Source organism: Equus przewalskii, chromosome 10, assembly GCF_037783145.1.
Source record: "Equus przewalskii isolate Varuska chromosome 10, EquPr2, whole genome shotgun sequence".
In the NCBI taxonomy this organism is placed as follows: domain Eukaryota; kingdom Metazoa; phylum Chordata; class Mammalia; order Perissodactyla; family Equidae; genus Equus; species Equus przewalskii.
Window position 1 is genome coordinate 34,671,003 of NC_091840.1, and position 13,477 is coordinate 34,684,479.

General features: G+C 63.2%; 1 protein-coding gene and 1 long non-coding RNA gene across 2 annotated transcripts in view; one reads left to right on the forward strand and one right to left on the reverse strand.

The window, feature by feature from the left end:
* Positions 1-233: 233 nt before the first annotated feature.
* TBX2 (T-box transcription factor 2) lies at positions 234-9,607 on the reverse strand. Its single transcript, XM_070562386.1, has 7 exons — positions 8,971-9,607; positions 7,590-7,857; positions 6,481-6,627; positions 5,188-5,264; positions 4,924-5,087; positions 3,831-4,468; positions 234-1,636 (listed from the first exon to the last, which is right to left on the reverse strand). Exons 1-7 carry the CDS (start codon positions 9,363-9,365, stop codon positions 1,184-1,186), a joined length of 2,142 nt encoding a protein of 713 aa, XP_070418487.1. The 5' UTR covers positions 9,366-9,607; the 3' UTR covers positions 234-1,183.
* LOC139074082 (uncharacterized) overlaps positions 9,204-13,477 on the forward strand; it is a 67,061-nt gene continuing 62,787 nt past the window's right edge. The window contains exon 1 of the long non-coding RNA XR_011523454.1: positions 9,204-9,326. This is a non-coding gene — a long non-coding RNA (uncharacterized lncRNA). The remainder of the gene's footprint in view (positions 9,327-13,477) is intronic.

Here is a 13,477-nt window from a genome sequence, read left to right on the forward strand (position 1 = left end):
CCGCGCTGGGAGCGCGGGGTACTCGAGGTGGCTCGGCGCCTCCTGGCCCAGCCCGCGGTCCGCGCCGGCGCCGCCCGGCCTCGCAGCTCCGCCCGTGGCCCCAGCGGTGCTGCGACCCCTGGGGTGCAGCTGCCGCCGCGCGGGGGACGCCCGATCTTTTGTCCCCGCCTCCAGTCCTCCTTCCGCGCTTGCTGCGCCCCAGCCCCGCGCAGCCCACAGAGCGCACAGCGCGGTTCACTTCGCATTGTAGCGTTTTATTGTTTTCTCGCGTTTTTGTCGTTTCGTCTCGCTCCGAAGCGAAAAGTGAAAACCTGAGGTGGAGCCCGCGAGCCGGGCGAGCAAAGCCCGGGCGGAGGGGCCGAGGGGCTGGCAGGGTGGTAGCTCCTCTGGGGGTCGGGGCCTTCTCCCGCAGTCAAGGACGCCCCCGCCTCCCAGCCCTGTACAATATAGATGCTCATGTAAAATGAAAAAAAAAAATTAAATGCTATGAGTTAATCTCTAAATATTATGTACACAGCAATGTACACCTTTGAATAAATTAATACCAATTTGCATATTCTGTGAACCTTAAAGCTTATTTACACAAATTACCATTTATTTCATAAATATCTTTTTTTCCCTGGGGACTCAAGACAAAAGTGCCACTCCCTCCGCTGACCCAGGGGTGGGAGAGGCGCCTGTCTCTTGTGGGAAGACTAAAAGAACAGGTCCCTCCCTGCTCAAGGCTGCACTGACCAGTCTTCACTGACCCCAGCATCCCTCACCCCAGATCCTCAAGCGGTCCATGCCCGAGGCTAGCGGCTCTGGGGCTCCCTCCGAAGCTCTCACCACTGACCCCTACACCTTTGGGTTCCCGAAGAGACCGCTGGGCCCGGGATGAGGCCTCCCCACAGCGGCGGAGCACCTGGAGAGGCCCCCGGCCCATGCCACCTTGACACTGGAGCAGATCTGGACCGAGTCCAGTGGCTCCAAGGCGACTGTGTTCCCCGCAGCCGGATTCCTTGTGAGGCCCAGGGAAGTGTCCCAGGCCCCGGCTGGCTGGTCGGGGCTCTATTCCGGCTGCTCCAGCCCGCTTTTGCTCCTTTATTTAAATAAATACCCATTCTGTGCTGTACACGTCCCAAGCAGCAGGGGCAGACAGCCCGGGAGGCCTGCGTGGCAGCAGAGGAGCTGGGCAGCTCCCTCATTTGGGCGACTCCCTGCCGGGGGAGAGGGCTCGCTGGCTCTCCAGCCCACTCACCAGTCTCTGGATGCTCTGCAGTTCACTGGCCGCCTCTTTGGCTGAGCCGCTGGGGGACAGGGCGCCGCGGGACGGTGCCCCCACTTTGCGGAGAGCCAGCTCGGGCAGCGGGCTAGGCTCCCGGCTGTTGCCTCCTACAGCCTTGGAGCCCTCCGCCGCCAGCCCAGTGGTGAGGAGGCTAGTGCTAGGCGGGATGGTGACCGGGATTTGGTAGGGGCTGAAGCGCAGGCGGGGCCGGGCACTGCCCAGAAAGGGGCTCCGGGATAGGGAGCCAGCGGCGGCAGCGGCGGCAGCCGCAGCACTGGTAGCTGGCAAAGCGGAGGCCGCTGCCGCAGCAGCTGCCATGTAGGTGTAGGGGTAGGGGAAGAGGCCTCCGAAAGTGGGCATTGGGATTCCCTGGAAGAAACAGAACGAAACAAGGATTAGGCATCCTGTCTAAGGTGTTCCTGAGGGGAGGCTGGGTGCTGGGGGTGGTGCTACAGCTGGGAATCCTTGCCCTACTGTTTTAGGAATATAAGACCAGAGCTGATGTAACCATAACCCGCAGCAGCAGAGGTAGGCATGAGCCAGTCTATGGCCAGACCCAGTTAGAAGGTTATGATACACAGGCCTGGTGCCATCCAGCTCTGTGCCAGGTCTTACGGTAGGAGGAAGGGAAGGACATTCCAGGTGGCTGGACTAGCACGGGCAAAGACCTAGAGGGAGGAAACCGGGCAGGCATGGGGCCAGGTGGCGAGCAGGCAGGGTTGGCTGTCTTGGGAGGTTCTGGTTACTTAAAAGAGTGTCTCTCCCCTGCCCTTCTATCTGCAGGTGCTCGGAGGGGCTGAGGAAGCACAGGCTGGGGGAGGAGCTTTAAAAACTCTCCCTCTACCTGTCCACCTGCTCAGAGGTCTCCTGCCTGGGCCAGGAGAAGGGCACAGATGCCAATCAGTTTATAAACTGGTCTGACTATTCTACAAAGAACTCCTGGCGGCACCTCAGTGGCAGCTGAGGAAGGAATGCAAAATCTCTGCCTGTGGAGAGCACAGTAGCCAGGAAACCCTGGATAAACACCGCCTGAGTCCATGAAGCCCGACTTTTGGATTATCTGACCTTTGAGATAATGGCTCACTCCCCAGAGTATGTGGGTATGGGGAGGAGGGCAGGGAACTGACAGTGCTGGGCTTCCAGGCCTCAGGCCTGGCTCAGGCAGGGAGAAGGAAAGAAGTAGCTTAGTCAGGAATGAGAAAATATCCTTCCTGAGAAGGTCAAGCCCTACTGGGCATTCAGACCTGGCATCTCACATCAGGAGGAAGGAGGGAGGCTTCAGATCTCCCAGAATTTGGCTCTACCTGATGGCCAGGGCAGGCTACGCCGGCTTGAGAACTTAACCACCAGTAGTATACCAAGTGATGCCTCCTGAGTACTGGGTACTCTCACCCTGGCCTTGCACCTGTTGACTAGGCTGTGTCTAGAAGCCCTGACTTCCCCATGGCCTCAGTTATGCCCCTGCTTATTATCAGAATTTGTTGGGGAGGAGGCATTCACATACACAGAGAACCAAGGGGGCAGATTAAGCTTCTAGGCCCTGAACTCTATTTTCTAGAGGCTTCCTTGCCAGCTCAGAGCCCCAGACATGTGATGTTAGTGCCTTGAACACTCACTCCACACAGCCCCCACACTGAGCTCTGTTTAAAACTCATTTCAGAACCTCCTCCCCCACTTTGAAAATATTTGCTTCTAAACGAAAGGAGCCTTCTCAGACCTGAACTCCGGTTTTCCTTCCCTTAAGATAAGATCTCAAGGGTTCAATTTGCCAGAAACCTCAGAGGGAAGAAAATGAATGACGAGAATCCAAATTTTTCCACAGGGAATATTCCACCCAAGCAACCAAAGAGGCCGCTCTGCCCATCGGATCTCCTTAGTTTGCTGCTGGCCGCAGTTTCATAAACTCTCCCCTGAGAGCTCAGAATTTCAGCCTGGGCCTGGGGGACTGAGCCCCTCTTCCCTGAGATGTTTGGCTGGGGAAGTTGGGAGACCTAAGGTGGGGGAAGGAACAGTCTGTCCTTTGGCAGGCCAGAGGACTTCCTGGGGGGCCTAAAAGGGGCCAGAGGCATCTGGGAGGTGGGTCATTTTGGTGGTCAATTGTCTAGAAAATATTGCAAATCTTCCTGCTCCCTTTGTCCAGCCACCTTAGCCTTTCAGGGACTGACAGTGAGCCAAGGGTCTTTGTTCCCAGGAAAAATGTCCTAAGGCCAGGAAAGCAGACTTCACAAAAGCCAGGAGCAGCCCCAGTGTGTCAGAGCGGAAGAGTCTGATGGGTGCCTCACTCTGTGCTGGGGTTACAGGGAAGGAAACAGGCCCCAAAAGGCTCAGGGACTTGCCCAAGGTCACACAGGAGTCAGAATCAGCACTCTGGCCAGACCTGGCCTTTACAGGCTTAGTCTCCCCGAACCTAGGTGTCATGGAGTGTCCATCTGGTCTCCCCAGGACGGAGTCCTCCAGGCTAGAAGCTCTGAGTACCTATGGCACCCTCAAGTGCATGCCCGCCTCAGCCGCCCACCTCACTCCTCCTCCCTCCATCGTGCTGCCCCCAGATCGCAGGCCTTACCTGAGATGCCAGCATGTGCTGGGAGAGGTGGAACGGGAAGGGCGCGGCGGTGCTTGCCGCGCTGGCCGCGGGGCCCAGCCCGCCTGCGTCCAGCCCGGTGGGGGTCCCGGGCCCACCGCCTCCGCCATTGCCGCCGCCGCCCGCCACCGAGGCCAGCAGGTGACCCATGCCCATGGCGGAGAAGGCTCCGGGGCCCATGGCGAACTGTCCCGGGTGCAGAAAGAGCGGCTGGCCGGCCCCCAGCGGCCCAAAGAACTGCTGCCCGTGCAGGTGGCCAGAGAAAGCCAGGCCTGGCAGGTGTCCGGCGCTCAGGGGGGACGCACTGTCTGTCTGCACCACCAGCGGCGCCAGGCTGGGCTCCTTGCCCTCGCTCGCCTCCTTGCGCCCCTCGTCCTTCCGCCGGCCTTCGCCGCGCTCCTTCTCTAGGCTCCGCAGGCTGAACGGGCCATCCCCGCCGCTGTCGGCCGGCTCCTTGCCCCTCTCCGGGCTGCGCCGCTCCCGCGCGCGCTCAACTTCGGGGAGGCGCGGGGAGCCGCCGCCGTCCAGGGCCGGGCTGCGGCCTAGCGCCGGCCCCGCGCGCTCCTCGCCCAGCCTCTCGGGCTCCGGGTCGCTGTCGGCGGCGCACGACTTCTCCTCGGCTGCGGGGAGAGAGGACGCGCGGAGTCGCAGGAGCCCGGGAAGGGCCAGACGCGAAGCCTCTCCCGGGGTCTGGGCTACGTGAGGGAGACTTGGGAAGGCCCGCTCGCAGGGAGGCCAAGCCGGAGGAGCTTCTAGGGCCTCGTCGGGCTAGGGGCAGCTGCGGGTCACCTAATCCAAGACCCCTTTTTTACTGTGGGAGAAACTGAGCCCTGTAAAGAAACTACTGCCACAGAGTCACACAGAGCCAGGGACCTCGTTCGGAGTCCAGCCAGATCTTCTGGGAACCAAGGACCGTCCCCACAGGGGGTCCTGGGTTGGAAGGCCCATCGCAGACACACTGCTGTCGCTTCCCCCAGGCCTTCCGATTAGTTGGACGCTGAGCAAAGGGCCAACCCGGCGCCCTGAGGCGACCCTCCCCTCCCCCTTCCCCTTGATCAGAACGCCCGAACCTCACCTCTGGTCCGGTGCACGCGCAGTGGACTAGGCGCTGCCCCTGGGGAGGGTGGCGGTTCCCGCGCTGGGGGAGGGTCGCAAGATGAGGCATCCGACTCGGCACCGTCGCGCTCGGGCTTGCAGTGCTCCTCGTACAAGCGCAGAGACGGCAGCGTCAGCTGCTTCCTGGGGACGATCCGAGGGAGCAGGTCAGAGGGGACCGTGCACATCCCCACGCCCTGTTCCCCGCGGCACCCGCCTCAGGGCGGTCCCGCGCACCCCTCACCTTTTCTCTCGCCGGCCGTTCCCGGTGTCCCGGAAGCCCTTGGCAAAAGGGTTGTTGTCAATCTTCAGTTGCGTGATCTGCGGGGACCGAGGGGGCGGCGCCAGGTCAGGATACAGCTCTTCCAGCCTGGCCTGGGGCACCCCGATGTTGGCGGCTACCGGCCCAGAGGAGAGTCCGGGCTGTGTCCACTTGGTACCCGCCGCCTGGGATGGGACGCTCGGAGCCGGAAGGATGAGGTGAGGCCGGCAGGCGGGCCTCTCGGAAAGCGACAGGGTCTCTCCTCCTCTAAAAACTTTATTCGAGGCATAATCCCTCAACTTGCACACACAGGCCCAAAGCTGTGCGCACAGAATCGAAATCTGCCCAAGCACGAACACAGGTCCATGCGGTCACTCAGGTTAAACAAACCCGGCACCTGAGCAGGCGCGCAGAGAGACAGCACAGCGCACGCACGTCCCCAGACACACGCAAAGACAAATCACACTCACGGGCCCGCGCACACGCGAGTACACACAGATAAAACAAGTGCTCACGGAAACCAAACGAATTCACACGCCTCCACACGTATGCCAGGCGCCCCAAATGGTTCACACGTACCCGCGCAGACACATCGGTTCACAAAGACAGAAAGAACCCCCACCAGCACACTCGGACACTCTCCTTCACCAGAGAGTGGTACACATAGGTACCGGCCTAGTGGGGTGGTGCTCTGTCCCTCCAGAGAGGGTGTAGAAAGGCAGCAAGCAGAAAAAGCCCTTCCGCTTGAAAGAGAAGTCTCTAAGCACCTCCAAGGGGTCCCGGGCCTGGACAGACCCAGAGGGGGGTGCTTTGGGGGGCTGTGTCACCTGTCCCGCCCCCTGGCTCCCCCGGAAGAGTGAAAACTGGGCCCCGGGTTCCTAGCGTCGGGAGAGCCTGCGCAGAATGCCTCGGGAGCCCTCTCTTCATTTAAATTCCCATCCCTGAGCCAAGAAATAAACGAATAAAATGTAAAAATGTCAGCGCGGACCCGCAGTCTCTGCTAATTGCTAAGTAAACATCCCTAGCCCAACGAGCGCCCAGCTGTCCGCGCGCCCGCCCGGGGGAGCCTGTGCGTACGTGTCGCGGGCTTGGGAGGGAGCCTGGGGGATTTCGGTGGGTGCTGTGGTTACAGATGCGAGACTCGGTGCTGGAGAGTGGACTGTGAGGGCGCGGGGCGGGGGAGGGGGCTGCGGGAAGGCGTGAGTGCGGGGTTGGAGCCTGCACTTGCGGGAGGGCATCGGTGCAGAGGCTGGGCCCACCGCCCGCCCCGCGCACCTTGTCGTTCTGGTAGGCAGTGACCGCGATGAAGTCGGTCTCGGGGAACACGTAGGTGCGGAAGGTGCTGTAGGGCAGCTTCAGGATGTCGTTGGCTCGCACGATGTGGAAACGCGGTTGGTACTTGTGCATGGAGTTCAGGATGGTCTGCGGGGAGGGCGGGGGTCAGCTGGCAGCCCCCAGGCTTTGGCCGGAGCATTTCTACTCTCTGGGGACCCGGCCTCTTTCCATCTCTCTCGTGGTTCTGCCTTCTCCACCCCCAACCCTCCGCTCTTTTCTCCTATCTTCTCTTCTCTTTTACTCGCATGTATTTCTCTTTCTCCTATATTTTCCTCTCAGTTTTCTTTACCACAGTTTCTCTCTCCATTAAAAAAAAATTACCCCAGTTGAAAACACAAATAAAACAAAATAAAAACCCCTGCGACTCCACTCAATCTCTCTTCCTGGGGTCACTGCTAAGCCCCTAGTAACCTCATGGGGAGATGATTGGAACCTAAGGAAGGCTCACTGACTGCTCTGCCTCCGAATAGGCAGTCCTTTTTGCCCCATCAACTCTCCCCTCCGATTCTCTGGGGCCCCGGCTCAGGCAGAAAGAGAGAGCGCTCCCAAACTCCCTCCTCCTGGCAGGGCGTCTGCCTGCTGGAGGAGGGAACGGAGCCTCAGAGAGGGTGTGGAGGGGGCTGGTTTAACTTTCAAGTCTCCTAGTTTGGGGAGAGGGATGGGGGCACCGGTCTTGGGGAAGGGTGAGGACAAGCTGAAGTCGTGGGCAGGTCTTCCAAGCTCAGCACCTAAAGCCCAGGGGCTGCAGATGGAGTCCCGGCAAGACCTGCCTCCGGCTGGACTCTAGGAAGGGGTTTCGAAGGCCTTCCAAGAAGAGGATGTGAACAGCCTGGAGCTCACCAGCCCACCCCGCATTCCCCCGGCTGGCAGAGCAGAGCCCTTTGGGCTCAAACCCAGCCGGCAGAGGCCACAGGGCAGTAACCCGGCCAGGGGCACTCTGGGGCTTCAGCCAGCTATCCTGTCGCCTTGGCTGCCCCCCCACACCCCCCTCCCCGCAGTCCCAGGTGCGCAGTCTCCCACCCCCATCCCCACACCTGCCCTGCACTCACGAAGCCGTGCTTGTCGGAAATGTTGTTGGTCAGCTTCAGCTTGTGGAAGGCCACAGGCTTGGCCATCCACTGCTCTCCCGTGGCCGGGCTGTCTGGGTGGATGTACATGCGTTTGGGCATCTCTGGATCGGCCTTGCCTGCCACCATCCAGCGCGAGTTGTGGAATTTATACCGGCAATCATCAGCGGCCACAATGTCCATCAGCAGAATGTATTTGGCCTTCTTGTCCAGGCCGCTGACTCGAACCTTGAAGGGAGGAAACATCCGCCTGCGAGGAAGGGAAAGGGGGAGACGCCATAGGACCCGGCTCTGTATCGGAGGGCAGTCTGCACGGACACCACCACTGCCTGGAGCTTCCCCGTCTGTGTTTCCCTGTTGTCGCTGTTCTGCCCCCTTACTACTGCCTGGGAGACCCCACCTGTGGTTGTTACTCCTGGGAGATACCGTTTCTGCCTGTCAGACCCTCTCTTATTATAAGGCTTCCTAGTGGTCCCATGCTCAGATCTGGTGACCCTCTTTCTCCCTCATCTGAGATGAAAGCCTATGTCCAGGAAAGAAATCCAGGCCCTCTAGAAATATACCCGCTTCTCTTGAATCTCCCCGAAAATAGTTTCTGGAGTATACCCACTTAAGACTGAAGCTCCCAGAAATAAATTCGGAGGATGTTTGTTTGGGGAACTGGGTTACAGCGCCGAACAGAACCCTGACCCTGAAGTTCGGGGGAAGAGGGTGAGCCTGAGGCCTGGATTCTCGGTGGCTGAGTGGAAGGATGGAGGGTTTGGGGACTGTGGTTTCCTTCTGGCTTTAAGGCCTGGGGCGGCGTGTGCGTCCGGAGCTCCTTGCTCCTCAGCCAGGACCAGGATCCCGGCCCGGTCAGGCTGCGCCTAGGCCGGCTCGGGGCTCGCTGCCGGGAACAGAGCGGCCAGCGGGAACCAGCAGGCCAGCCTGGGCCTAGCGGGGTGCGAGTCCCATTCTGGGCTGCAGGGTCGGAGGAGAGTCCGGGAGACGCTGCATGTCCCTGGGGCTCCGAGTCAGACCGAGAGGCAGCAGAGCGAGGCCGCGGGGCTTTGGAGTTGCAGCCGAGACCTCCGAGACCCGCCAGGGCCGAGCCGCGGGGCCTCTTCGCTTTGGGACGTAGAACGGTTGGGACTATTCTTTAAGAGCATGTTTTCTTTTTAGTTCATTCGGGCGATTTTGATATTTTAGTTTTTAAAAAATCGCTCGGTGCCAAATGAGCAAATCAACTTGGTTGTCTGTGGGAGCTAAACGTGGCGCGGGGGCTGGAGCCGGGAGCCGCGAGCGGCGGGCTCGGCGCTGGTCAGTGCTGTCGGGTCCCCGAGCCCGCCCGCCCGCGCGCCCGCCGGCCAGCCGACCGCCCTACCTCCCGGACTTGGTGATGACCATCTCGGTGCCCAGCTTGTGGAACTGGTCCCACAGCTCCTTGGCCTCCAGCGTCACCTTGGGGTCGTCCTCCACCTCGTCCTCGGGCTCCAGGCTCTTAAGTGAGCGCAGATGCGCGGCGGGCGGGTGCGGGCCGAGTGCCGAGACGTGCAGCCCCGCCTCGGCCGCCGCCGCCGCCGCGGCCGCCGCGGCCGCCGCCCCCGCCAGGCCCGGGTCGGGCAGCGGCTTGGCCAGCGCGCCCGGCGGCAGTGCGAGCGCCGGGAAGAAGGAGGGCTGCGCCGCCGCCAGGAAGGCAGACATGGGGAAGTCGGCCGGCCGTGGCGCGTGGAACGGGTGGTAAGCCATGGCGCTGGCCGCCAGCGCCGGCTCTCTCATTGGGACATCCGGCCCAGGCGCCCGGGGGCCGGGGCCGGGGGCGCGCGGCTCGGACCCCCGGCCCGGGCGGCGGCGCGAGCGGAGGAAGGGCGACCCGGGTGGCAAGCGCGGCGGCGGTTCCTCCCTGCTCCCCGTCCGGCGCACGGCTCTGGGCGCGCGGCTCTGGGCGCGGGGGCGGCGGGGGCTCTGCGCTGGGCTGGGCTGGGCTGGCCCGCTCCGGCGCCGGGGACCACGCGCGACTGGTTAGATCTTGTCGTGATCTCTGGAAAACTGTGACTATCTCACATGTCCTGCCCTGCTCGGATCCCCTGCGCTAACGAGCCAGGCCCCCCTTGATTGCTGATTTTACGCTTTTTGGACCAATTGTGGGTCTCCGGGGGCGGGGTTTTGACAGCTCAGGCCAAGCTCCGGCCGGGAGGGGGGGCCGGGGAGAAGGTGTCGGAAGCCTCAGCAGTAAGAAAACATGTCAACAGAATAAAATATTAACCAATGACGGGCCAGCGGGCCCCGAGACCCCTCCCCCTGCCCCGGCCCCCACCTCGCCGCCCGCGCCCGCGGCTGCCTGCGCCCGGACGCGAAAGCGCGGCGGGCCGACCCGACCCACCGAAAGGGCCTGAGGCGGGGGCGCCCGGGTTCCAGGGCCCTGGGGAAGGACCCCCAGCCGCACGCTGGCCCCAAGTGCAAAGCATTGACACGGCCCCGAGAGGAGAGGGGGCGCCCTCCTTCTCCCGCGCCTGGCCGCCCGGCCGCTCTGGCCCGCGCCCCAGCTTGGCCTCCGACCCCGCTCCCGGCCGCGGCGCCGCCCGGGGCCCCTGCTCTCCGGAGGGAGGCTTCGGGCGCTGGAAAGAGAGGCCGGTGGGCGGGCGAGTCGGGAGGCGCGGGCGGCCGAGGTCCCGGAGCGGAAACCAGGTGGCGGGAGCCGGTGAGTGGAGCCGTGACAGAGCCCTGTGGGGCCGGCGTGGGCGGGAGCGGGACGCGGCCTTGCACTCGGGAAACGCGGGGACCCCCTAGCCCGCGCCTCCCCTCACAGGAAGACTCAGGAGGAACCTGGAGTTCCGGGCAAGCTCTGGACTCAGCCCAGTGTCTGTCTGCGGCCCCGACCCAGTCCCGAGCCCTCCGACGGTCTGGAGAGCGGGTCCTTGGAATGGGGAGGTGAGCGCCCCTTCCGCCGGGCGCAGGGTGGCACGGCGCGGGCTGATGCCGGCCCTCGCATTCTTGACCCGCAACCCAACGAATTTTCGCCGCATCCGGTACCGGAGACACAAGTCTCCCTCATCCTAAACACCGGCATCCTCTCTCCACTCTCCGCCACTTTCTTAGAGTTTCTTTCCGGCTCTCGGCAGCGCACGTCCACCAGGGTCAGTAGTGGGGAGGGACGAGTGTGGGGGTCGGAGTGTCTGTGCGCACCTGTAGTTGAACCCCTCCCCGCTCTCCACAATCAATCTTCGTTCTCGGGCAGCCCCAATATTCATCCCCCGCCCCCGCGGTGTGTATGTGTGTGCGTATTTGTGTGCTTCGCGCCCAGTGTGGTGGTGCCCTCTGTGCGCAGCGGGAGCTGCGACTTAAGGCGTGCACCCAGAAAGAGAAGCAGCCACACACCTGCCTTGAATCCGGCTCGGGCGCTGACACTCGGACTGATTTCTGGCGGTCGCGTTCCGAAGGACAAGACGGACCACGCACTAGACATGGATGACTCTCCTGCCCGCACAACCAATACAAGTGCGGGTGAGTTCGGCCGGTGCGGGCCCTGTGCCCGCGTGGTGGGCGCTTGCAGTCCACATCCGACAGTGACCCAGGCAACCCTGCCCATCCGCTGCGCGCACCCAGGCCCAGGGCACCTTGTCGCTGCACACTTGGACCTGGCATGTGAAGCCTGATGGCCCCGGGTAGTGCGAGTTCGGGACCAGCCCGAGCGGTTTGGCCTCGGGGACATTTTTTCTACTTTTCCGAGGGGCCCAGGCGCTCTCGCATCTCCCCTTCCCAGCGCGCAAATGGGCGCCGCCCCCGCAGGGTTTTTCTTCCCGACCTCACTCTCGGCTGGGTGGCTCCTCTCTTAGTGCCTCCTCTCTGTCCAGAACGAATCTTCGACTCCGCGCTGCGCAGTGTACGCAGCCGGGGCAGGATCCGTTGCAGCTTTGCACAGGCAAAGTCCTGCCGGCTCCATCTTAGGCGGAATGTGGCCCCTTCAGGGAAGGACGTGTGTGGACAGGTTTGCTCAGTCTGTGAGGTGACCAGATAATAGCCAGAGCAGTGTTCCTTAGCCGGGAATCCGGGTATGGACCTGGGAATCCGTGAATACATTTGCAAAGTCGTGTGTACACATACTTTCGTACTAGCAAAAGTGTGTACACATAAATGTGTACCATTTGGACATTTTCCTGGGAAACGTCCGTAGCTGGTCAGGGGTCCAAGGCCCGGAGAGTTTGAAACACACTGGCCTGGGTTGTTTGCCCAAGAACCCCCGTGGCAACGGTGCAGCGGCTGCATCTGGGAATCTCTATGCCACCTGGCCACAGCCACTGGGCCACGGACCTGCCCTCCGGTGGCCACAGGCTCTTTCCGGGCCGGGCCCTCACCGTCTGCCCTGCCCCGCTATCCCGCAACCAACCCAAGGTCCTGCTACAGCCGCCCTCAGTATTTTGAATCTATCCCCCAGCCAAACTCTCCAGCGAGGAAAATCCTTGGTTCACGGAAAACCCGCGCATGAGAGGCCCAGGCTGCCCCGGAGCGGTGCCGTCCGGCGCCCAGCTCCTGCTCAGCCCCTCCCCCCACCTGGGTCTACCCCTCTTCCCCTTCCCGGGAACAGGCGCCCCTGGGGGGTCCCCGGGGCAGAGAGTGCGTGTCTCTTTAAGAGGCCCCGGGGGGGGCCTCGCGAGCCGCCCGGGGCTGGAGGGGGAGGGCACGGGCGGGGGCGGCTGGCGCCAGGCGGCCGAGGCTCCACAACAAAGCTCCGGCCCCTGTCACTTCGCATCGGCCGGGCCCCGCAGACGGGCGGGGGACGCGCGCTCAGCCGCCCCTCCCTCTCCCTGGCGGTCCTGGGCCCGGGCGTCTGGCGGGCGCGGGCCTCCCGGCCTCCGGCCCTTTGCGCGCGCTCAGTGCGCTCCGCGCTTCCCGCAACAAGGAAATCGGGCGGAGGTGCCTGGGCCGGGTGGGGCCGCGGTCCTGAGTCTGGGGGGCTGCTGGTCCGTCCCTGGCCCCGTAACCTTTCGCGGGGTCAAGAGCCACTGCTAGGGCCTTCCCCGGGTTGGTCCCCGCAGGTGTCTGTGGTCGGTGTGACTGGGTGTGGATCTGCGTGCGCCCGCGAGGATGGCTTGAGGATGTTTCGTCGTGAGGAAGAGGGGACGTCCGTCTGGGAAACCGGGCGCTGTCGTGAGACTGGTACTAAGTGCACGGTCGTATTTGAGCGTGCCGGGCTAAGCTCGGGTGACGTGTGTGGCCCAACACGTGTGACCAGCAGTGGAGGTGCCACTGGGTGCGTCCGTCCCCGTCTTGGCGTGTTGTGTGTGTATGCAGGAGCAGGAGGAGGGGGCAGACAGACAGAGTTGCTTCCCATCTCCGGCTTCCCTGCCGGACCCGCGCCTCCCGGAGCCTTGGCGCCAGCCAGCCCCGTTTAGCTGCCGGGCCGGCTCCCCCGCGGTCCCGGGTCTGGCTGGGGTGGGGGCCGCAGCCTCGATGACCCCGGCCCGCAGCGGCCCGGCCTGTCCCGTCCACTTAGACAAATTGCGGCTGACAGGCACGCAGTCTCTCTGGAGTCGCCGCCCGCCCGTCGCCTCCCTCCCGACCCAATTACCCCGCGCAGGGTCGGGCCAAGTGGCTAGGATGGGGGGGGGGGGGCGGCGCGCGCGGGGAGAGCGGGAGGCACGACCTCTTCCCGGCCGGCCGCGTTGTGGCCCCAGTCTTGCGCCAGGACGGGCGGTGGGGCCACTTCTTCCGCTTAGGTCCCGGGAAGTGTCTGGGCAGCCAAGGCTTTTGTGGGCCATTCCCCAGTCTTCTAGGCTGATGCGAAGGCGATGGCCAGCCTGGCTGCTCTGGCCCTCGAGGGGCGTCGCTCTGCACCTGAGGGCGAGGTCACTCGGCCGGCCGGCAACCAAGAACGCGTCCCTGCCGGACTT